Here is a 24,751-nt window from a genome sequence, read left to right on the forward strand (position 1 = left end):
ATATTTGGAGAAACAACTGGAACTGGAGAGAGAAAGCAGCAGCCTTTGTGTTCAATGCAAGAAAGTCCAGGACAGAATGGGGCTGGTGAGTTATGCCACAGTTATGCCTGGGTACAGGGACTCAGCAGCTTCTCAGAGTTTCCTTGAAACACAGCAGTACCAACAGTGACCATGAATACTTGGCCTGGCTGACCACAGGGGACAGAAGAGCAGAGCTGGAAAAGCCAGCAAACTTGCTTGAATGTCGAGATCTATCAGGAGTGTCATCCCTGACATGCACACAGGCAGGAGAGAAAACAGCATGGCAGACTCAGCAGGAAGGGGACAAGACAGCCACTTTGAGCAGCATAAATCAAAGGAGAATTATCTAAGTGTTCTTGTCAAGTACCTAAAAGTCTGATAGAGATATAGGATAGGACAGCATAGACCTATAGATGAAAAGTGCATTCAAGATCTATTTGAAACCAGCAGTGCCCCAGTCTGCCATGGTCAGTACACCAAATTTCTTAGCCCAGACACAGCCAGAACATTACTTTAATTTCCACCTACCACCCACACTGTCAGCAGCTGGGCTTTGGGCTTTTCCTCCCTGCTGCACCCTCTCAGTCATGTTTTCCAGAAGGCAGAGTAAGCAGCCTCTCCCACCCTGCTCCTTGGCTTTTCCTGGCGCAGGACACCTTTTGCATCACCACGGATGTGATGGGTACCATGTGGTGTTCTTGTGCACACCTGCACTGCTCTGCCGCCCTGAACCACCTTGTGCCACAGCCGTGCTGTCACCTGCCTGCCAGCTCTGCCCAAGGACCACTGCAAAGGGGAACCATGACCTGAGAAGGGGAAAAGGAAGTGGATTACGTGTGCTGTTGCTTTCAGTCAAGAAGGCGAGAGGACAAACATCCTGTCTTTTGGAACAGGAACCCAGGGAGAGAATAGTCAAAGAAAAAAAAGCAAAGGAATAGAAACATGAGTCCCCATTTACGCAAGTCAAATGACATCTCAGTCAGGCTCTGACCCAGCTCCTGTGGCTGACAGCCTTACTGGTGAAGATAAATATGTATTGAAAGGGACACTCTCCTCCCCCTTTAAAAAACAAACAAAACTGACTAAAACAACAATCTCTACTCTATAAATATATTTTTCAGGTTTTATCTTTCAAAATATTAGATTCTTCTGCACATATGCAAGCTGAACAACACTGACACTCAGATAAGTGCAGTGTCTATTATGACATTACAATTAATGAAAAGAAAAATATAACTTGCTGTTTTAAAGTTGCCATTTTAAAGTAGGAGGTCATCTGGCACTCAGTGAACACCTATGTCTTCTGAGACAGTATCTACCCCTAATTCATAAAGTAATGAAGAATCAGAAGGAGCTAAAGTGCACAGAATTTTACAGACTGACTAATTTTCCTATCTATAAGGCTGAGAGAAGCAAAGTCTCATTTTTTTAATATTTAGCTTTAAGGGGAAAGTTGTCAACGAGTCTCTGTATTTCACTGACCTTTCTTTGTTACTGCATTACAGAAAAGTCAGCATTCATCTGCACTTTCTGCTAATTCCCTACCTGATGTCATCTTCTTTGGGTTATTAATATTAGTAATCATTTCCACAGCAACTCATTGTGATAGCGTAAATAAAGGATTATGACGTCATGTGGGGAATAAGCAGAGGCACAAATGATGAATTCTTAAGGAAGAAGAGATAATGTTTTCATGCAAACTTGTGCATTACTAGAAAAGACAGATGCTATACAGACAATAGGAGAGCAAATTTAGCTGAGCCTTTTCATACTGCGTGGCAGTAGAGGCTGCTTTCTAAGAATACCAGAGAGATGAAGTTTTCCCTTAGGTGCCTGTTCTGGAGGTACTTCTGTGGCAGAGCTGGGAATCCCTCTGCTTTATGCAGGCGCTATAACCCTCCTCTCATGCAGGGAAACAGTACTTAGCTCTTCAGTTACACAAGATGGAGTAAGAACAAAAGGCATTTAATCAAAGGAATGGGAACAACTGCCAATGCTAGAACAACTCCTTGCACCCAAGTCTTTACAAGCTCTGCTCTGATCATAGCTCTGGATACAGACCAAGGGCCTAGTTGCCCAGAAGAGAATCCTTTCTATTTTATCCTTAAGATGTGGTTTCGATAAGCCTCCCTTGACCCCTGTCAAAACAGCTGCATTTGCAATAGTGTCCTTTAGGAAATAATTAAGGGAATGAATGAATGAACAGCTCCACCGCCAACAGAAGATACTGAATGAGAGAGTCAAGAACAAGGCAGGACAATCATGTCCAACCTTTTATTGAAAGTGGGAGGAAAAAAATAAAGGTATTTGCTAGAGTCATGGCATTGCACTACTGTACATATTCCAATATACTCCTGACAATAAAGAAATCCCATTGAATCATTATTCAATGCTTTCCAGAGGCTAGACTCTGGGATTCCAAGGACGAGCTCAGAAGTGCAAATGTCACCACCACTCTGAGTCCTGCTGGGACAGGTCTGTGAGGGTACACGATGGGTTACAAGCTCAGCTGTATTAACTCCTCTGCCTTGCACTCTACCTGGCAATGCCACTCAGTCCTGACATCTGCCACATCGGCCACTCTGCCTCTGTAATTAGCATCCATTCCTCTCAAATGACCACCTGAAATCCCAGATGGTTCACATGCCACTCCATTATTCCAGATCTCAGAGGGAATATGCCAGACACAGCTGACTGCCTGATTAAGGCCATATGGCGGGATGAGTGCCCTCCATGTTGCAGCCTTCATCCCCAGCCACCATGCTGGGTTTCCTATCTTCATTCCAGGTCCTCTGCTCCCTTCCAAGATCCATCAATAACCACCAGGCACCCTGCATTACTCCAGGTCAGTGGGTTCACACCAAGGCTTTCTCTGCCAGTCCCATGGAGAGACCTTGGGGCTAATCCTTCAGAGAATGAGCGACATCAGAGCCTACCCAAAGGACAAACTCATCTCTCAACGGGTGAGAAAAGAACTTCATTAGCAGGCACTTGCTACAAATACAATCCATACTGCTTGCTAGGGAATAGCTGAGTTTGTCAAAGCTGGGAATAAATAACACCCTTGGATCCTTTGGATTGCTACCAAAGGGTGACAGAGAATGGTTTGACCAAAGACTGTGTCCCCAGTCACCTGCTGCTGTCCAAGTCTTCACTCATTACAAAATGGAAGGAAACTGTGCTCTGTACCAACCGATACAAGCAGCCAGAAATGTGGCTTTTCTGGATTTAGCATAGAGCAAGAGAATACAGAAAGGAGTGTGCAACAGATGCTGTGTCATGGTTCCCATCAACACATTGCCTAGCTTTTGCCTTTGCTGCCGGGACCTGAACTGGATTATGTCCTGGGCCAGTCCTGGCTCTTCTGCTGTCCCAGCCAGATGCCAGGGCTGTGCCCCTTGTTGTGGAAAAAGTGGTGCAGAGTGTTCACTTGCAGCACTGCCCCACCACCTCCCTACACCGGGACCAGCACTGGCACAGCCCAAATCTGTCCTCATTCATGCTCACAGCAAAGGTCAGCAATTCCAACAGTGCAGGAGCAGAGCCCAAAAGTGACATATTTGGAGGAAATCCTGGCCTCACTGAGGGAACAGAAAAATAATCCCAGGCTTTATCATCTCAACAGCCATGGCCAATGTTCAACTGTGGAATTACATGTACGGAATTATAAACAGGTTTAACTACAAGAAGGAATTAAATGCATGCTGAAAACAGCAGAGGGAAGTTAAAATTTCAGATGTGATAGCAGGCCCCAGTACTTTCTGCACTTAATTTTTCTTTTTTTTCACCCGGTTTCCTCAAGTGCCACTTTTCAGCTATAGCTCAAATAAACATTCTATATTTGCCAGAGACTGAAGAGGATTTCATGGCTAAAATGTCTCTTCTGATTTATTGTCTACTTCTAGCATGTGGTCTGTAATCCTAAACTCTGTGCACTCATTTCCTAGCTCACTTGCAGTGCTTTACATTACATACACTGCACTAAACTCTACATCAATTGCACTCTGCCATATGCGAGCACCAGATACAATTTCTTTTTCTATCTTTAATGTATTGTAAGGATACACAAGTTGCACTAGTAAGAACAATCAAGAAAAATTTCTCTTTTAAACAAGATTGTTAGCAGGAAGATAAATCCTATTTTTAATATACAGTGTTAGCATAGCCTGACATAGCAGTTCACCTGTTGGCTAACAAGACACGCGAAAACAAGTACGAGATGTGGTTAAAGACAACTTAGTCATCTGACTTGTATGACTGCATTTCCAGACATGAAAAATGGCAACGTGAAGGAGGGGTTTAAAATAACAAGCTATCACAATAAAGGAGTGGCACGCTGGGCTGTGCCAGGCAACAGACTCGGCAGAAGCTCAGGGGACTGTACTGCCACACAGACTCATTGGGTAATGAGAGGAACAGCTGACAGCACTGCTACAGCTCAGTCGATCTGGTAAAATCCAGGGAGCACCTTTTAATTCTGAGTGTCAGTGCCTCAAAGATCCTCTTGCAGCTGCATTTCCACAAGACTGCAAGAAGCTGATTGCCAACTGAAATTTTTTTTCCTTTGGAGGCAAGTGAACAAATACAAATATTTTGTCAAAAAGCAAGAACTCAAATGTTAAGGGAAGCTGGTAATAAGCAGCATTGCAAATGCCATCACTTCCAAGACAGGCAATTTACACATTTGTTTGCCAATAACTTCTCTGAAGAGATTTAGATTCCTGGAGGAACAGCTAGAGATTCCCCAGGATTAGAGTAGACTTGGGTCCAACACACTGAAACACACTTGGGGTAACTTCATAAATTGCTGACTGCGACATGCTTGCCTGATGTAACCTGTCAGCTCTCCAGGAGCATGAGAAGGGCACATGCTATGGGACAAAACCACTGCCCTAGGCCAGAGTCCTCAACTTCAGGTGGCAGGGTGTGAGCAAACATAACCCTCACACATGTGTCAATGTACTGCTAAATGTCCAATGCAGAAAAACACACTGAAAACAGATGTAGTTATTTTTAAAAAGATATCCACCAACAATCAAAGACTGCTAGATTATCTTGTTAATTACCATCTTCTTTTAAAAATATATCTGCTTTTTGCTGTACCTTGATTAATGCTGGTATTTACTTGATGGTTAGTTACCAGCAACATTTAATCAGCTTATCCAAAAAATATTTTTGGTTACAATAGCTAAATTGAGGCACTGCAACATGATTAGCCGAGCTGTGCAAAGGGCTTTAATCAAACTGATGAGTTCTCAGATTAGTCCTGGCTCAAGTTCAAATTGTAGCTCTGAGCACTTGAATTTTACTCGTGTTTATAAACACACTGTACAAGTGTAGAGCTATCTGGATATATGCAAACTTCATCAGGCTGCTGCTCACAATGCATTTTGAGTTTGAGCCTGAACATTTGGGATAGTGTATATCTCACAGGGAAAGATGCAGGACACTTCCCATCTCAGATTAAATCAATCTCACAGCATCAGGAACATCAGATCTCCATAACCAAAACCATTTGTTATAAGTTATTTGTTATATAACCAAAACCATAAGTTATAAGGGAAGAAGATGTAGGTGATAAGCTGGGAATATGCTCTCAGGGCTTCCTGTAGCAATTTCTAATAAGAGAGAAACTTTGACAGTTTGTTCAAAGGAACTGAATGAGCAAACTAAAGCCACTCCAAACTATGTGGGAAGTCAAGGGACTTGACTCTTGTTTAGGAGCTCCCCTGAACTCAGATATAGCAGTCAGGCCACCATCCTACCTCCAGCTGCCAGGCTGCAAGGCTAAACCAGCAAAGACTAGACTTTCTTGGCTCCCTCAATTCAACCCATGTCCAGCAAGGGACACTGAGAATGTTCATTTTATCTCAGCTGGGAAGTGAGATATTTTAAAACTTGAACCGTCACAAGACAAAAAAGAAAAAAAGCCCCAACAAATCTCTGCTGTGCTCTGATAGTAAAAATGATGCTGCTGGGAAATGAAAAGTCCTAGGATTATGCCCATGAGGAAAATGTTTAAGATCTGAAAAGCAAACATCCAGTGAAATATCTCAGTATGGTAGTAAGGACAAGAAAACTCTCAGGCCTCCATCTTGCAAATATTTAAAGATGTTTTAAAGTAATAAATATCACTGGTTTCCTAAACACAAGGAAGTGTACAAGACATGCAGTGTAGGTTCCTAAGCTCTCTGGGGACCAGGGATGTTGATTCTGGAGTTACACACTATTTCTGTTGTAAATGTTCTGCCTGGCACAGATTTGGAGCAGTGCCTTGGGCACTGACAGCAATGCTGTTCTTAAAAATAATTCATGCTTTAGAACCGGGGCAAGAGACACAAGTTGGGTTGCATAAGTTACATTTAATCTGAGCAGATTTCAAAGGGCTTTCTCACTAATTCAGCAGAGCTATCTCTACCACTCTTCATTTCTTATTAGGAACACACAGCTGGCTTCCTCCATGCATTAGCGATCATGTTGCATCAAGGAGGCTTCTGCAAAACCAAAGAGCAAAGCCTGCACTTAGGCTCTTATTTATTGGCAGAAGAATCGGTATAATCGAAAACTGAAAACTTAGGACTTGCTGCCATTACTGAAAAGTAAATTCTGGCTTAATCTTTCCAGCAAGTCCTGATAAAAAAAGTCTCAGTTGCCCTTTGCAGTTTTGGTGGCCCAGCCAAAGTTTCTGCTGCAAAGTGTCAGTGCCTGCAGCTGTTGCACCCTGCAGGAGCAGAGATGCTGACCTCTCCACGAGCTGTTTCCTACAAGCATAATGAGATTCATGATCTCAGGTGTCTCTGTGCCCACATCTCCGATGAAGTTTAATTTGCTAGATTTGCTCTAAACACACACAGCAGGTAGGAAAGCCACTGAGCCCAGTGCAAACTACAGCAGCAATAAACATTTCCCATTGAGGATGGTGGTAGTAGCACAGCCTTGACCTGCTACACACTGGACTACTGGTTTCCAAATCTGCCAGCAAAGAGAGAGACTCAGATATATGAGGCCTCTCGGCCAAGGGTTCAAACCCACATCTCCCACTTTATAGGAAAATGTTTAGACACAAACTATGGGCAGGCTGGGGTGAGACTTCTCTCCCTTCTTCCTGTTGAAGCCGTGCTGTTATGAGACCCTCATGGGACCAGAGAGGAAAAAGTGTGACCAGGAAGGAACTTTACTTTGCACCCAGGTGATGATGGAAGGAGGAATCCTGGGCTCTGGGCCCTGCAGCTGGAATTACTTACTGATTTATCCAGAAAGTCTATGCTGCATAAACAGGTCATCTTTGCAAAAGGGATCAGACCCCTCTCCCTCCTTCTTCATGACAAAACTTTTACTTCCCCTCTGGCACTTTTAAAAGCCAAGTTTCCTCACGTACTGGTTTCCTCTTTCATTGATCTATATCCATTTTAAAATTCCAGTATTCTAAAACAGATATTAAAATAAAACAAAACAAAAGGAGATCTGCTGTTTAGAAAATTTTCTTATGTGCTTTACCTTCAGGGCTTTCTGTGCAGCTTCACTTGATCCAATAGCAATCAAGTTTGGTCCAGCCATGCTGCAAAAGCCCTTCAGATGCAAAGAATCATGAACAGGGACTGTGGAGACAGCATAATCCTGTATGGAAGCAAGGAATGGCTGTTATAAATATTTTTAAAGTGTCCTAATTCCATAATTATATTGAGATATTCCATAATTAATTTTACTGTCTGCAAATTGCCAATCCCAGGGCACAGTGTCAACTGTTTAAGTATGACACACTCCTCTGGACCAGCCTGTATTGTCTGGAGCACTGGAGTAAAACCCAGAACATGTTTCAAATATTACTATTGTTGAGACTATAAAGAAATACATTAAAATGCTTAATTAAACGATATGTACATAAAATCTCTCCAGGGACTGTCAATTAGAACACATTGATGGCACGTGAGAACATGGAGAACGTGAGCGTTTATATGCTCTCAAAAAATACCAGCCTCCCACTATCCAATTTATTTTTATGCAACAATCTCACATCTCAGATCCAAACTTGAGCATTTATCACTTTACAGGATGTTCAAACCTTTTTAGTCCCACATAAAGTTCATGAGTGTGACAAACACCTTGGCCAGTATAATTTTTAAACTAGTTCAGTGAATGACAGCTTTTATGTCCTGTGGCATGAATGAGTCTACAAACCTTAAATGTGTCAGCCAGAATTTCTGCACCACGTTGATTTGTCCGCCTGGAAAGACCCACGAAAAATTCTCTGCCTTGAATGAAAAAATTAAGAGCAAAACAATTACAGCTTTTCTTTTTTTCTTTTTTTAAGCCATGAAAAAAAAAAATCACATTAGCTTCTTCATCAGAGCATAAACATTTTTAAAGCAGACCAGCTTTAGAGACATTCTGAAGCAATCTTTCACAGATCTTCATTTTCTGTATTTCTTTTCTCAAGCTGAGTAGTAAAACTGAAAATTCAGCATAAAAAAATGCAACCTGCAATTGTGAGCTGATAATCTAAAGCAATTAATCTTTATGCAGAAGACACATTTCACCAGAAGCATAAATAGCTTCCTCTTCTAAAGCTCTGCAATGGCCATTGGGTCAGGAAAGAGAACAGCTGGGTTGGATTAGTACAGCACTGATTGACCATTTCCTTCTCCCTCTGAGATTTCCTCTGGTCTGAAGGCAGCTCTGCAGTCACCATAATCCTTCAGCTCCAGAGAAAATCAGTGCTGGATCTGCATTGCCTGCAAGGCCTCCCTTCCTCATCTGCTTCTTTTGGGAGCCTTTTTTCCCCTTGGTGAACTAAGGCAAGCAGACAATCTACTGTGATGTTGATCAAAACAAACAGGCTCATTCAGCACAGGCGGGGAGCAGCCCCGTGTGCAGCCGATGTGAGAAAATGCCTAATGGGTTTAATGACATAAAAAACACAGTCAGTATCTTCATCTTTGAAGTCAACCATGCATATAAGTTGTCTAGCACATGACATCTGACAGATAACTCCACCACTTTCTCTATAAACAAAAAATGCATTTTTTTGCATTTGATTCATTGAACTAGTGACAATTGTCTGCATCAAGCTTTTACAGATCCTGAAAATGAGTCTGGTGAATGTAGCTGCTTGTAGTAAGAAATATGAAACAACTGCAGACAGTTGACTACTGAAAGTATTTTTCTTATTGGCACTTGACAAGCTAAAATAAAATCTGTATGCAAGCGCTGCTCTTTGTACTACGTACACTGCTATTCCGTTTATTCAAGCATTAGGCAGGACATTGAGGGTTGCACTGAGAACTCACCTTTGTGACATTTAGTAAACAACTGATTTCACAAACCACAGAAATGATGTTTTATTATGCCGATGTCAGATAACAGAGAGTCTTTAAGGCAGTCAGAATTAAACAGCAAATTCACTTTCACTATACCTGTAAATAAGACATCTCCACCATCCAAGGTTGCATTTTCATCCACCATCTCGACTATATTCAGGTTGAGACTTTCTAGTACTCTCTTCATGGCTTCAACCTGTTTAAAGGAAAGTTACTTAGAACATATTGCACCATTGAAAAATAAAATAAAATAAAATGCCAGAAATACGTGTAATTAATAAGAATTAAAGCCCTTTAATGAACCTTTAGCAAGATGGATGGCAGAGTCCTTTGTGTCCCTGCCCATCACAGTTCACCACCTCTCTCCAGAGGCCTTTCTGGTCTGCAGGGGATGGGGTGTCAAGTGGCAGAGGTCAGGCTCTTGCCTTTGCACAGGAGCCATGCAGCATTCAGAGGAGACAGACGAGAGGTCCAAAACACATGTTAAGTCCAGTCTGTCTGCACAGTAATATCCTCTTGCAAATCCTGTCCCTTGGATTTGAGCCAGAAAAAGCACCAGCAGAGGAGTGAGGTTTACTCCTTCCACACTGCTCAGACACAAGAAGTGGCAGCTCTACCACAAACCCCTCTTCAGTCAGCAGAAAAAAAAATAATCCCCTAATCAATAAAACATTCATCTTCTTTATAGCTTTGCAATTCTGCTAAACACTAGTTCTCCTTGCATTTTTGAGCTACCTTGCTTCATAATTACAAGATGTTTCATGCCTATCTTGTGGGGCTGACTGCTTGCTGTGGAAAACTGCACACATGGCTGGAAGTCCAAGCCCATTTCTTGCTGAAAGGAGTTTGTATTAGGAGTGGGGAATGCAGCTTCAGTAGGTTTCTTCTTTTCCTGGGAGAGCTGCTGAGGATGCCTAGAGCAGAAATCTGTTTCTATAGAGGCTCATGTGATCAGCCATCCAGAACAGGGGCTAACACTTGCTATGTTCAAACAACATCACCGTGACGCCTTGTAAGCCAAAAGAAGCATCTACACACAGCCACCCTCTCACCAAAAGCTCACAACTACAGCTTGCAGAATGTCAATAAAAACATGAGCTCATCCACAGAAACCTTTGAACTTGATCCCACACAGCAGCATCTTCGTGTGCAGTGAAACTTTCTCACCATGGTTAACCAGAGGTGCCTAGGAAGCACTAACAAACATGGGAGACACAGTGAAGACCTATTAGAAAGCTCTGATTTTCATGTCCCACAGGTCTTTTATCTACTTAATGTGATAAATTAAGCATTCCTGGAAGAAATGAAGGAAACTAAAGCAGGTAACACCATACTAGTCTTCCAGCACCATATACCAACAAAAGCAACTCTAGCAGCCCTACTCTTGGGCTCTGCCAAACTATACCTGCCACAGCAGAGAAAGGACACATGATGGTGACTAGTCCTTCATGCTCACTGCAGCAGCCACAGAGCAATAGCAGCAAACAGTTTGCCTGTCATACCTTCCTAAGAGCAGTGCTGGATTTTAGGAATAAGGAAGGGGGCAGATGTGATCCACCCACACCACCTTTTCCCACTCATTTTTCACATTTCAGCAATGTGGCATTTGTGAGCAATCCCAATAATGCTGAAGCTTAAGCCCAAAAGGCAAGAGCAGGTCCCCATGGGCTGTCAGGACAGGTGATGTGGGTCTACACTGAGGGTAGCATCTTATCCAAGACTGATCTGCTCTCCGGAGGTTCTTCTTTCTCTCTAGCATCTTCTCATTCTCTAGTCACTTTAGAGAAAAAACCCTGGACAACGAGCACACAGTCACAATAGGTGCCTCAGTTTAAAGCTGTGCAGGAAAAAAGCAGGTCTTTGTGCCACCTGGAGAACTCTGATGAGCTATGCTGCAAAGGAGAACTGTACCTGTGGGCTTGCTGAGACAGGAGACTCATCCTCCCCACACAAAATCCTATCTAAGGCTTTGGCATGCAGACTGCAGTGAGCCTGCAGCACGCCCTTTACCATTAACACTTCTTTTTGCTTCTCTGTCACTCGATGACTTCAGACAGAAACCTGGCACTCAAAAGTCTCCAGGCTTAGTAGAAAGTCTTCATCTTTCTTAGTCTTGTTGCTTTATCTCCAGTGTTCTTTAAAATTAGATCTACAATGAGGATTGGACTCGTGATATTTTAAAAATAAATGGGGAACAGCTGAGTTAATATTGGAAAATTGCCTTTCTACAAACATGGCAACATTTTGTAACATCCATATGCTGATAGCAGAATGATTTCTTTTGTCTGTGAAGCCCAGTGGGTTTCACTGTGCAGGTGGCTACATGCTTAAGAGTCATAAGACCCCCAAAAAGAAAACAATTGCTTAATATGAAGTAATAGAGTTGTAGCATAATAAAAGAAGGGTTCTATTCTAAGAACACACAGACTCACTCTTTCGTGCTGACATGAGGCAGATGAGCAAACTCACAACTGGGACACCAGTCACAGGATTTGGAATAAATAAATATATCCATCAGATGGGGTTATTTAAGGCAGAAGGCCTAATGGCAGGAAAAAGCAGGTTTGAGCCTGTTGCGTGGTCACCTATCTCCAGTTAATCTACAACCTCCAGCAGCTTCCAAAACCAAAACACCAAGGAGAGAAAGTCCTTTCAGGCTATATGCTGCTGATCAGGTGTTCCCAGCAGAAGCTGCCTGGGCTTGAGGAGCAAATCAAGCCAGTGGCTGCCTCTGGTGAGCACTTGCTCCTCATGCCACTCCCGTCCTCCTCCCCTACCATGTCTCCACAAATATGAAGCATCAGCAGAGCTGTGAATGTTAGTGTAGCAGAGGACCACCCTACCCACTTTCTGTGCAGAGAGACAAAAGCAAAAGCTTCTCTGGAACACAGAACAACATCTGAGAGATTAAGGACATGTAAGAGCTGGGCAGCCTGCAGACAAGACATGAAGGTGCTTTATGTGTTGCAAGGCTGCCTGAAGACCAAATGGGACCAGGGCGCAACAATTCTAATGAGAATTGGGACCAGGGACGTGCAACAATTGCTGTGATGAGAGCAAACAAACACCGGTCACCAACATGGGTTGGTGGAAATGTAGTTTTTACCTGAGTGCTGCAAACCACGCACAGTCCTGCGAAGAGACAACAGTCAGTCAAAGTAAAGCTCCCTCCTGCAGGCAGGGAGGCAGCAGCACTTCACATCCCTGGCCCAGAATGGCCACCTAATAACACTTGCACTAGAGGACCAATTAAGTAAAGTGCCTAGCTAATAAAGATAGTGCAATGTAAAAGCTGACTTCGGATTTGTGATTTGAGTCATATGGATGTTTGAATCACCAGCTGCTGATTACCATTTAACCACTAGGCTACATGAGAGATGCCTTTAATTGTTTATTTAATTCATAGGGTACAGCTGTAGCACAGACATTAAGGAAAATTATCAGAAATAAAAGTTGTCCACAATCACAGAAAACTAGTTTAATTTGCTTCATGGTGTCCAAGGCTTTGAAGATATTTGTAAGATCCTCAGGATGTTTTCCCCCCAAAATTGGCTTCATTTTAGCTTATGAAACCAAATTTAAATAAATAAAATGACTGCCATATAAATAGTTGGATGATTTTTCCATGATGGATTCAAGCCTATGGTCCACTGTTTTGCAGGGACTTGAAGCAATGAGTAGAAATTCCTAGAGTTCTAATGGGAAAGTGCTGTTCACATGTCTGGTGACACATGCTAGGAATATCTTTCAATATCTCTTGCTTGTGTAAAATAGAAGACTCAAGTTACTGTTTGTTTTCTATAGGCAACACCAGCAACTTCATTCAATAGAAGCAGAGATGAAAAAAAGAACAAGTTGAGATGGAGAAGATAGGAAGGAAGACTTATTATTAAAAAGGCAACTGGAAAAAACCCCCCACATACTTGTAAAAAAAAGAACTCTGGAAAAACAAATCTAGGACCGAATAGCTCATCTGCTTTTGCTGAGTTTCCTGTATGGAAGACAGCACAGAGTCGCATTACCCCCACCACATCATCTCTAAAGACATCCTGCAGCAGTCCTGAGCAGGGTTGCCAACACAGCATGTCCACAGTATGTGTTTGACACACTTCCACCTTGGAAACAGCATAGTGCAGCATTTGGAGTTTGGGTTAGTATGGATGGTAAAGTCCACGCAAGTAGCTTGAGTCTGTATCTCATCACTGCAAAAGGGAATCTAGAGCTTTGCTCCATTCTTAAGACTTCCTACATCAAGAAGGATTGTGCTACTTTCTAACAGAGCTCCTACCCCTGAGAGGAAATAAGATACAATCTCTAGCTAAGGACAGACAAGTGATTGTTATCCTCAAGTAAGATGTTAAAAATAGGGACGTAGGAGAGGAGGTTGATTTTAGAAAGACCTCTCTCCTCCTCACATTTTGCCCTCCCCAGACAATCGATAGCCATTTTTCTGAAGTGTGGTGTCTTAACACATACTGGCAAGATTTTCATTCATTATGTATGAAAGATTAATTCACAGAGCTAGCTTTGATGTATGAACAAATAACCACCTCTTGGGTTTTTTTCAGGAAAGAACTGAAAAATGGTGGATCAACAAAGTCCTCTGTGAAGCTGCAGTTACCCAGGAGACACCAGTAAAATACACAAAATATTTGGACATGACCTGATTACAAGCATATTCACTATGAAGAAGACTTACTGCTTCCTTTTTTCATAAGCAGCCAAGAGGAAAAGTCACCTTCCCTCACTTCATCTCCTTTATTTGAAAACTAAAATCCCAGGTAGTCAGAATTATTACACACAAAGAAAACAATCAACTGTATCCTTTCAGATTTCTGTATCTTATTATCTCAGGTTAGCTTCAGGTTTGTAACATGATATTGGGTTTTACTGTACATGTATCCATTAGTACATGGGTTGAGTGTTAAATCTTGTATGCTTTGTGCAGTGATATTTTTCTAATAAGCACATTCCTGGTGTGAGACGGGATGTGTCTAATCCATAGCAAAGCTGATTGAGAGACAATGGGCTCCAGCCAGCTCAGCTCTGTTTCAAGGAAAGAGGACAATAACTGCGTTTGACATTTATAAGAATCTAATTTCCTCGTGCTTTAAAAATGGAGCTCATTACCCTCCAGACCGGTGCCTTCCACCAATTACTGTTACTGATGTGCGGGGATTTTTACTTCTCTATATTAGTATTTGATGCACTCTAAACATAGGCTGCTTCCTAAATTATTTACTGGTCTCCTGTGCACTAACCATATTACAGGATTTATGTTATTGACAGTAAGAAGGAAATTATCTCTTCAAAAGACAGTGGAAATAGGGAAATGATTTTGCAAGCCACCATCTCACACCTGCCAAGAGCACGGCAGCTTTTCCTCTGGGGTGACAGGGTGGTGGGGCCATGGGTGAGGCGCCACTGAGGCTCCCAAAATGCCCCATGGGCAGGGGCACAGCTGGGGCTCAGCAGAAGTTGTGGATGGCACCAAATCAGGCGTCTTCTAATGACTGCAATGACCCACCTGCCTTCATCTCCGAGCTCCTGGTGAGAGAGGAAAGATGTCTGTAGACTTGTCTTAAATGAAAGGATGCAGAGAGAGTCAGAGAGCAGACGACCATCCAATGACCCAGAGATGAAAATAGGTTTCTAAACCAGCAGAGCTCAGCTTTATGTGCTAACAGCTCAGTTCTCCAGAGACCACTCGCAGCTCTAACAAAAAGGGCTCTCAGTCCAAGACACACTACTGCACTGTCTCCTGAAAGTTTACATTCACCACCCATTTCTCCAGTTTGTTAAAGCACAAATATTGCATTTGAGTCTTACTTCATTGTGTTTTAAAGTCACTCATAGCCATGCAAAGCAAATGCCAGACTTAATATATGCAAAAGTTAGACTATGATATCTCAAAGGTGATTATTTCTGGAGCCATTAGCTCTGAGTTCACAAAGTGCCACTGTCAATATATAACACATTTTTCAGCAAGGTTCTGAGTAAAGGCTATAAATAGAGATGGACAGATCCGGGGCCAGGAAAGGGTAGACTTCAGTTTTGCAAAACCAGATACCAGTGTTGGTCACGATCCAGGTTCTTGCCTGCCTGAATCTGCTCTGTTTGGAGGTGAGAGGTCTGTCTCCTTTTAACAATGAGCATTGCCCTTCTGGACTTGCAGAGGCTTCAAAGAAAATAAAGCAGTGCTGTAATAGTTTTGAGGCTTTTTGAGAAGAAAAACTCCTACTGGTTGTTTTCTTGCTTTAAACACATCAGATACACACCCTCATGGTTATAGATTTTGGAAATTTGTGGGATGTGGGTTGTGGCAGAATTTCCAACTCCTGCTCCCAGTGTTAATACGAGAAAGGGCCCTGGCTCTTGAAAGGTCATCAGGAAAACAGTGGAAGAACAAGACGCTCCAGCACTGCTATTCAATACAGATCACGCTGTAAGAGTTTGTCAAGACTACAAGACAAGAAACGTCAGCTCTGCTCTACAAACAGCCACCAGAACAGTCTGGTAAGGACATCTTGTACCTGCCATTCCCATCCAACTGACAGACCACAGTGTGCTTTAGCCATCAATCCCCCTTTTCCCCCACACAGAGTCTTTGTGTCCATCCCACTGCTTTTCTCAAGAAGGGGAGAAAAGATAAAGATCAACAGCAACCTGGCCCCAGAGTGGATTGCCAGCTGCTCAGCAGCACACTCCTGGATGGCATGGGTGGATATGGTGCTCCCAAGACATCCAGACAAATCACATCTGGACTGCTCTGTTCTGAGTGATCTGAGCCTGACTTCATCAAACTAGGCTGAACATCACAAAACATGGAAAACAGCGTTACATCAGAACACCCAGAAAAACCTCTCTGCCAGAAAACACCCCAGAAAACTTTCTCTGACAACATGGCTCAGTGCCTGTGCCAAAATACTGACCAGCACACAGCCAGCACCGTGCTCTGCTGGCAGACAGTGCTCCTTCCACGCCGCTCAGCCTGATGTGCCATGCAGGATACACACATCACGGCTTGTCCTCAGGATTCTGCCATTTTTCATCAAACGAGGCCACAGGAGGGCCAAGAAGGAACACCGAGGTACTCCCCAGCTTTGTCCTCAAGCAGAATATAATTTGTTAGCTGCTCCTGGTACACAGATACCACAGTAATGCTTTTAGATTACAGCTCTGAGACAGTTTCACCTTTACCCAAAGCTTGTACCAAGTAGGTGCAGTTTTTGGCAGTTTTGGGAGTTTATGAACCACGGAGTTCAGAAAGGGCCACACAAATAATTACCTCATTTGTTACTGCCCACACACTGCTAATTATGGATTCAAAGCCATTTACTGCTCTACTACTGAAACGCTCACAAATTATGCTGATGTACCTGGTGCTGAGTATCTATTGCCCCAAAAGGGTGACCTGAGATTGGGGTGAGCACAGTACCACCAGGGATTAATAGGGAGGGGGAAACATGGAAAAAGCTGGACCAGAGTCAGCAGAGAGAGCCTGGCACATGGAGAAGAAGCAGAATGTGGCAGGTGGCCTCTAAGGCTTCTTGTCCTAGAAGAGCTTCTTGGCCAAGTAGGAGGGGAACTCCTGTCTGGCAGGTCTCAGGAGTTCAAGTGGCAACCTCCTCTTCCAGGTACATGCAGTTAAAAATACAATCAATCTGGTTGTCCTTGGAACATGTTGTATTTTCATAGCTAAGCAGAACCGAAGTGCATGAGAACAACTTTACACAGCTCACCAGCAGCAAACCATGCCTGGGTTTCCCCTTCCTCTCTTCCACCATTTAGCTTTCAAAATGCAGGGATGCTATTTCCCACAAAGCAGGAGCCAGCAACCAGCTCACTTGCTACAAAAAGTTGGGCTGAAATTACAACCCACAGCAAGTGGAAATAATTTCAGTCAGGTTTAAAAAAAAAAAACACAAGGAAAAAAAGGATGCTTGAACAGATAGAGATTTAAAGTCACTAGAAGAAAAGGCTCTCTAAGCCTTTTCCACCAAGCATAAAATCAGGTTAGTGGAAAAGTTTAAGTGGCATGAATGCATTGTTACAGAAAAACGGAGAAGATTTTGCCGGATAAAGATGATGACATGAAATTTAAGTCGTACACAGGCATGCTGAGAAAGTAATGTTCTAAATACTTTCTGCTTACAATTACAAAATGATCAATTGTTAAATGTTGGCCAGAGAAATATATTCCATTCTGTCTGGACATGCACAGCAGGCCAAGAATGCACCTGGATAAGCCAAGCATTCATTATCTCCCAGACACTCAATATCCCATAATACCCTCAGCGGCTGCCAGCTCCTTGTCCACCGTTGACCACACGCCATGTGCCCCATTTTATAGCTGAAAAGTATTTAAAATTCATGAAGCCTGTTGAAAGCTCAACTGTCACATTCTGCTCATTCCACAGGGTATGGGAAAACTGTGCAGAAGGGACATTTCAACCAGGGCTATTATGGCTCTTGAATAACCAATATTCCATTAAATTGCTAATAAACCCACTTGAAGATAAGTTGATCACAATCAAACCATACAGTAGCATTCCTTTCCTTTAACACCAAGTTGTCAGGTTTCACTCTGTACTGTACTACTGTTTCTGTGCCGTTTGTTCGTGCCTTGACACAGAGCATTCAAGATACTCACTTTGTCCCCAGTAATCTAAGTGCTCTATTCTAAAGAGGCTGAAAGATCTTTGGCAAGGATACTCCACTTATTTTAAGGTTGGGAACTCTTTTCAAATGAAAAAATGAAAAATAATTAAATATCCTCAACTGGGATATTTGGGAGTTTGTAGCTTCTTGAACAAGGTGCTCATAATTTAAATACAGTGGTAAAGGGTACAAGCACGTCCTGGCTTCTCTAGCGCTCAGCCAAGCTTGGTCTGGTGTGAATTTTCATCTGAGTTTCCAGTTCAGCAACTCGTTTCCTCCTCCCTTCACTAAATCTTAGTTTTATCAACCAAATATAAAAAACTTTTGTAAAAAAAAAACCAACTTCAGAAGTGTTTGTTTTGCATTACAATGGATTTTGTTAGATTCCTTGCAGTTAATTGCCAAGCTGCTGGTACGTCTGCTGTTGCCTCCTGATCTTGCTGTGTGCACGTCCTTGTGCCAAGAGGGCTCCAAACTTTATAATTTCTAACACTGAAAAGCAAGTCAGTGTCCTTCTCAGAGGGTATTTTGAAGATTTAATTTTATATTAACTAACCCGATACTGCTGAAAAGCAGCTCCCATGCAGCTCCATCCCAGCAGGGAAGCATCACCACCACCCAGCTCTGACTCTTCCCATCACCACTCTGAGGCATGTGAAAACCAACCTGCAGATTCCAGCTGCACAAATGGCCGAGGATCATCATTGGGAAGATTTGGTCCCATTTAGTCTCTCCGGTGGGGAGCCCCAGACAAGACTCAGTGGTCACCACCAGGTCGTCACTGCCACACACTGAGGATGGGCAGGGAAGAGAAGCAATTGCTCCAGCCTGCACTTGCCCAGAGCCTCCAGAGGCAGTGCAACTTGAGTAGCAATGACCATCATCAGAGGGAGCAAAGAATATTTTTCTTCACATTGAATTCACTCAGTAACTGGCCTTTCACTGAGGACCATCCGTTAACAATATTATATTGTTATTTTACAACAATGGCCCACGGGCAGAGGTTATACTAACCCAGAAATTTCCCCCCTCTAATAATAGGTTTCATTCATGCTTTCAGAGAATTTGACTTCTCTGTCATATTTCAGCTATGCTAACACATTATGCAAAAGTGCCCTGAAGTGTCTATACATATATAGCAACGGTAATGTCAGAAAATGTAAATTCTGACCACTTTCCATCTCCCAGCTATTTCCAGTAAGGTTTCCACTTCCAGGTAAGAAAAGCGTAATTCCAGCAGGATTATGCAAGTTTGCTAGTATACATGAAATGGAGTCAAATCCTTGAAGACACACCAACAGTTTTAAATAGTCAAAAATACATCTCAATATAAATAAGCAAACTAGGAGTCATCTAATGACCAAATTGGCCATCACAGTGCTAGGTGGAACATTTCCACCTGAAAATAACTTTTAGCAGTCTAATACTATACCGAAAAGTTTTAATAAATTCTTAGAGAAAAATATGCAGTAAGTATAAACAATTGTCCATCTTTGGCTACTGCTCTTTGGACTCAAACTGACAATGGCAAAGAAAGGGACAGTTTTCCAAATCCTGCTTTGGCTTACAGTCATAAGAAGGCAACGAGAATAAGGCAGCAAGCAGTAAAACATGAAGAGCACACGCAAGATCCAGCAGCTGGTGCAGCCTCTCTGTGACCACACATTTAAGAGGTAGAAACTTTCTGTCTGTGCCTTACCCTTCCTTTCCTTGCAGGCTCACCACGTGCTCAGCCCAGCCTACAGCACTGAGCTGAGAAGAGCCTCTATCCTGCAGACACTTGCTCTGCACCCTGCAAATGCAGAGAGGGACAACGCCGCCTCTCGGGTTGCTTTGCCAGGACATCCCTCACCCTCCTGGGCCTCTTGTGACAGAAGGATTGCAGTACATGCTCTCTCCTCACCTTTTGCATTTTTAAGCCATAAGACTACAGGCAATAATTAAAAACATCAACAACTGTATGCAGACTACCCTCACTGCAATGTACATGTTAATTACATTAACACAGTACAAATTAATTACAAAACACAGCTCCTACTTTTAACCAGCCTGCTCAAACTCTGCCTGCCTCCCATCCTTTCCCCTCTAATGTCTCAGGGGACCTGGGACACTGTTGCTCAGTAAAATTACAAGACCAGAGAGTTACAGAACAGGGAGTTTATGGCAATTATATCTCCTACGTGACAACATTCAGTCCTCCTGCCCAAAAGGACAACAACCTACCAGATGCTGAACCACGCCCTCTGCCCTGAGGAGGGAGCATGGGAGCCCTCACAAAGCCACTCCAAAACCTTGCCACTAAAATTGCTGCAAAAGGCACTCGTCCACCCTGTGACTGAGTACCGCTTTGGATATAAGTGATACATCAGCAGAAGTCCTGAAAAATTTGAATTTCTTGTTTATGACAGACATCTAAATGCTCGGTAAAAGGAAAACAGCCACCTGCCCTTCACACAGTGATATTTCACCCAGCCAAAATGGGCCACACATACAAACTAAACTCTCAACTACACAGCCCCGATCTATGCAACAAATATTAATGCAGTACAAGCCAAAGGACTCCTTTAAGGTCTCCATGCATTTAAATACCTTTAAGTCTACAAGAGTTTCAGTGCATTGACATTTACACAATTTGCCCAAACAATTTCTGCAATATAGGCACGTGGGTAGAGAATTTTAAACATTTTTAAAAGATGCAGCACACATCCTTTTAATACTCAATAATGGATGAGTACTGAGCAAATTTAAAACCAAAACCTAAATTAGAATACTACATCTTTTTTCCTTTCTAAACAGAAATTGCTTGGATGCTTATTCTAAGTTCAATCAGTGTCGCTCCCCTCCCCAGGATGTCCCTTTACATTTTACACAATAAATGCAGAAATGCAAATGTCTACACGCCTGTAAGGAAAGCATTTTAAGAGCACCAGCAGGTGCAACGTGATTCCTTGTTTTGCTCCTTTACCTGCCAAACAAGCTGCTGCACACTTTTACATATCCTGAGATCATATTCTTTCATTAGAGCTAAATATTGCATTCAGTTAAGAAGCGCAGTGAAATCAGGGGCAGAAGTTACATTTAAAAAAAAAAGAATTTCCTTGACATGTCTGTAATTCAGCTAATCTTCACTTTGATACTGTATCTTGTCCATGCATAAAATACAAGTGGATTTAAAGAGGAAGCTTGTAATGCACAGAGATAAGGGGAAAAAATGAAGAAAAGCAAAATAACAGGTAAGTAAAAAGTAACTATTCAAAGATTCTACTTAATTAAAGCTCTTCTAGTAGAAGGACACTTTAGATGTGAGACTCCTAACTCAACTGGGCTCCTTAATCATGTGTGCCTTTGCAAACAGCCCTCTCTCCTTCACTCACTCACCAATCCCACTTGTGGGGCCCTGTGGACGCAGCTTCTTCAGTATCTTACTACTTCATTTTCCAGACATTTACTTTGGGAAGGGAAATATCTCTCTGCAGGCTTCTAAATGCATCTTAGAAACAAGGGTTTCACTTAGAGTATCCTTTAATAAGAGCTACCCTGAGGAGGAAGTAAATCCAGTAAGAACTCTTCCCAGCTACACCGCAGTGTACACTGGGCTAATTGAATTTGATGACCTACATTTCCTAATTACACCTCCTCTCTGAGATAGCACACGTCCATGTTTCACTGCACCCAGGCCAGAGCCCTTTGCTGAGCAGCAGCAATTCTCCCAAGGGGCTACGTACTGGAGCATCCAAGCTCTGCCCTCCTGCCTGCTGCCAGTTCTGCACGCGCAAGGGACTGCTTCGGGAACGTGGTGATACCACGATCCTCCCAACGGGTCCCATGTTTGGAGCAATACCTGCCCCCCTGGAGCCTGACCCAAACCTACCACTGCACAGAGCAAACAGCAGTGGCATGACTCACAGACACAAGGCGGTATCAGCCCATTTCCAGACTCACATGGGAATAGGGAACACATCTGCTGGAATAACAGCCAAGAGTTGATGATACGTCAGACTCCAGTATTACTTTATAGTCAGCCTAATGGCTTTTCCTTTCTCCGCACAGTCCTACTTAACTTCGCCACCATACAAAAATAAAGTGAAATACTGAAATTTATGTATTTGTAACCAAATGGAAACTATTACTTCACCAGGTGCTATCAACACCATTAGACATGTGTAAGTAACCCGACAGCTTGTAACTGTAGCATTCCCAGACAAAGGCGATGCCAGAGCCTGCAGGTACCTACAGGACCTGCTGCAAACAAAAGGTGACCTTGGGGCTGGAGGGACAGTCAGTCACGGAAAAGGTAAATGAAAACTACTGAACACGCTCCTGCCACTGAGGAGCTGAACCTGTATTTCCTTGGAAGCTGTTTCTGGTTTTGGCTGCTGGGGGCTCCTGCCCCACTGGGGAGGACATATCACTGCTGAATAAGGTGGTTGAGCCTCCCCAAGGACCACAGCCCCAGCCAGGCGAGCCCCAGCCCTCCAGCAAAAGGGCTCATCTGTGCACATGCCCTGTCATCCAGTCTGGGAGGAGGGAAATGATGCCTGCACTGTGTTGCAAGCATGGGGGAAATCACCATTAGCACCTGCTCTGTGGACAACCGCCCTTGACTGCAGCATTGAGCCCTCAGTGCATCTCCTGCAAGAATCATACACTTTAAAATGTGCTATTTATGTAGACCCAAGGAAGGAAGACAGCTCAGGCATTCCTCACTCACTCCTCACATTCACGGCGTTACACTTCAGAAGACCAGAGACAAGTATGTATCGTATATCAAGTTTTTTTTAGCATCTTCAGTAAGAAGGGTCTTCCACTGACCGGTGTAACTCCACACAGCGCATGCTTACAGGTCTGAGGGTCAAGCAATGAAGTAGAAACCTGGGGAAGTAATGACTGCTATATTCTTTGTAGATGTTAGTAGCACTGTTTAAAACTTGTCTCTACCTACTGCTGAATGCTTTTCATGCCCTATAAGTGGTAAGTGCTCAAGGGGAAATATAGAAATCCTGTTTTCCTACCTGTTTTGGCTGATGAAAGAAAGTTATAACTGTAGCTACACAACAGTAAAGAAAAGCTGCAGAAAAAAATTAAGTCTGCAAGGTTAGAGCAAAAGGAATATGATATTTTGTTTGGCTTACTTCACATTCACCTTTCACTTCAGCAGGCAACAGGTCGAAAAAATGGGCAAACGTAGGAAGCAAGTCTCCAACATACTGGAACACATCAAGTCTTCTCAATACTCACTTGGCTCTCATGGAAGAAATACAGCTTCTTCCTCAGAGAGCCCTTGTTACACTGACCAGAAAGATGACACTCATGAAAACCTAATGCACCATTAGAGGATATTAATTTACAAAGGCATAATGTGTTCAGAATACAGATGATACTCTATGACCTTTCAGTTGCAGATAAAATGATGAAGCAAAAAATGCACCTAACAAGTGACAGATTTCATAGACAAAATCGATATTCCTAATAAGTAAAAGCTGTTACATAACCCAGAGAGTTCATAATTTTCAAAAGCCTTATTTTCACAAAGCTGAAATAGTTAAATCACTAAGCAGGCTAATTTGCATGCTAAAAATAAGTGATGCCTAGGAGCAGTTTTAAGAAAATGTCATTAAATGTCCAGAAAGCTCACTCTCACATGTAAAAAAGAATGCTGTATTAGATGAAGGATCAGAGATAAGGTCTAAGTTAATTGGTGTAGAGAGGAAATTAGAAAAGCCAAAACAATTATAACAAGTTTTAGTGCAATGTAAAAAAAATTGAGAGAATTTATAAAAGCAAAAGGACCTAGCAAAAGTCTCTGGATATCAGAATCAGGATGCACAAGAACCTTTCTTTTCCTCCCTTGCTTCCCTACGTTAGGAACAACAGGAACAGCAACAGTGGTGCCGATCCATTACTACCTGGAAAGGGTGAAATTTTCAATATTCACACCAAAAATACCAAATAAATATTTCTGCTCTGCATGGGGAAAAAGCCAGTTAAATATTCAGATTGTATTACGAGGAGTAATTTTCATCCCATCCGTAACACAGGAAGACATTGCACAGCAGTTATTAACAAGCGCTTTTAAAACAGCAGGTTAGGATGATTTCCACCTAAGGAAGAGTTCTGTAGCATCCATCATCCTTACAGCCTAATGGAGATGCTAGAAAAATTTGCAAAATGACTGACAGGGGAGTAATAAGGAATTGAAGGATAAAATAATTATTACCAATCATCATGTGTACAGTAAGTCAATCTAGTCTAGTTTAAAACAGCTTTGGATGAAAGGGTAACTCTAGTCAATAGCAGTGATAACACTGATGCACCAGGTTAAGCTGTATACAAGTGGATACTGCTGCTGGTATGCAAACAGAATGTTTTCACACATCTCAAGACCTGATGAGAATGAAAATCATCGCTGAATAGGTGCTCTTCAGAAACCCACCAGTGCAAGGTCACTCAAATTTCACACAAATAGCCTGAGGGCACACAATCATCACTGGCCAGTGACCAAAAGAGTGTTAAACTGTGAGCAAACCAGGTCACAGGCAGGGACGGCACAGGAGGTACAAGTGACCAACCCACCCTGCCATATGGCCGCTGGGAAGGCTGCCTGGCTGGCATGAGGACCTCAGGCCACAGTCAGCGGATGGGCCATCTGTTTAGTTTTGTAAGCCAAGCCACCACAGAGGACCATCGTCTGCATGTGGGCTCTGACCACAACCCTGCACCTGAAGAGACCCCTTCGGACAGACAAGCAGGGC

The 24,751-nt window shown here is 42.8% G+C and overlaps 1 protein-coding gene across 1 annotated transcript in view; it reads right to left on the minus strand.

Moving 5' to 3' along the window:
* The window catches only part of DDAH1 (dimethylarginine dimethylaminohydrolase 1), a 58,765-nt gene that overhangs the window by 9,975 nt on the left and 24,039 nt on the right, over positions 1–24,751 (minus strand). The window contains exons 2-4 of the mRNA XM_032696809.1: positions 9,435–9,534; positions 8,200–8,273; positions 7,519–7,638 (exon numbers count right to left, since the gene is read on the minus strand). Coding sequence (XP_032552700.1) covers positions 7,519–7,638; positions 8,200–8,273; positions 9,435–9,534 — 294 coding nt within the window. The remainder of the gene's footprint in view (positions 1–7,518; positions 7,639–8,199; positions 8,274–9,434; positions 9,535–24,751) is intronic.

The sequence above is a fragment of the Chiroxiphia lanceolata genome, chromosome 9 (assembly GCF_009829145.1).
Source record: "Chiroxiphia lanceolata isolate bChiLan1 chromosome 9, bChiLan1.pri, whole genome shotgun sequence".
NCBI lineage: Eukaryota > Metazoa > Chordata > Aves > Passeriformes > Pipridae > Chiroxiphia > Chiroxiphia lanceolata.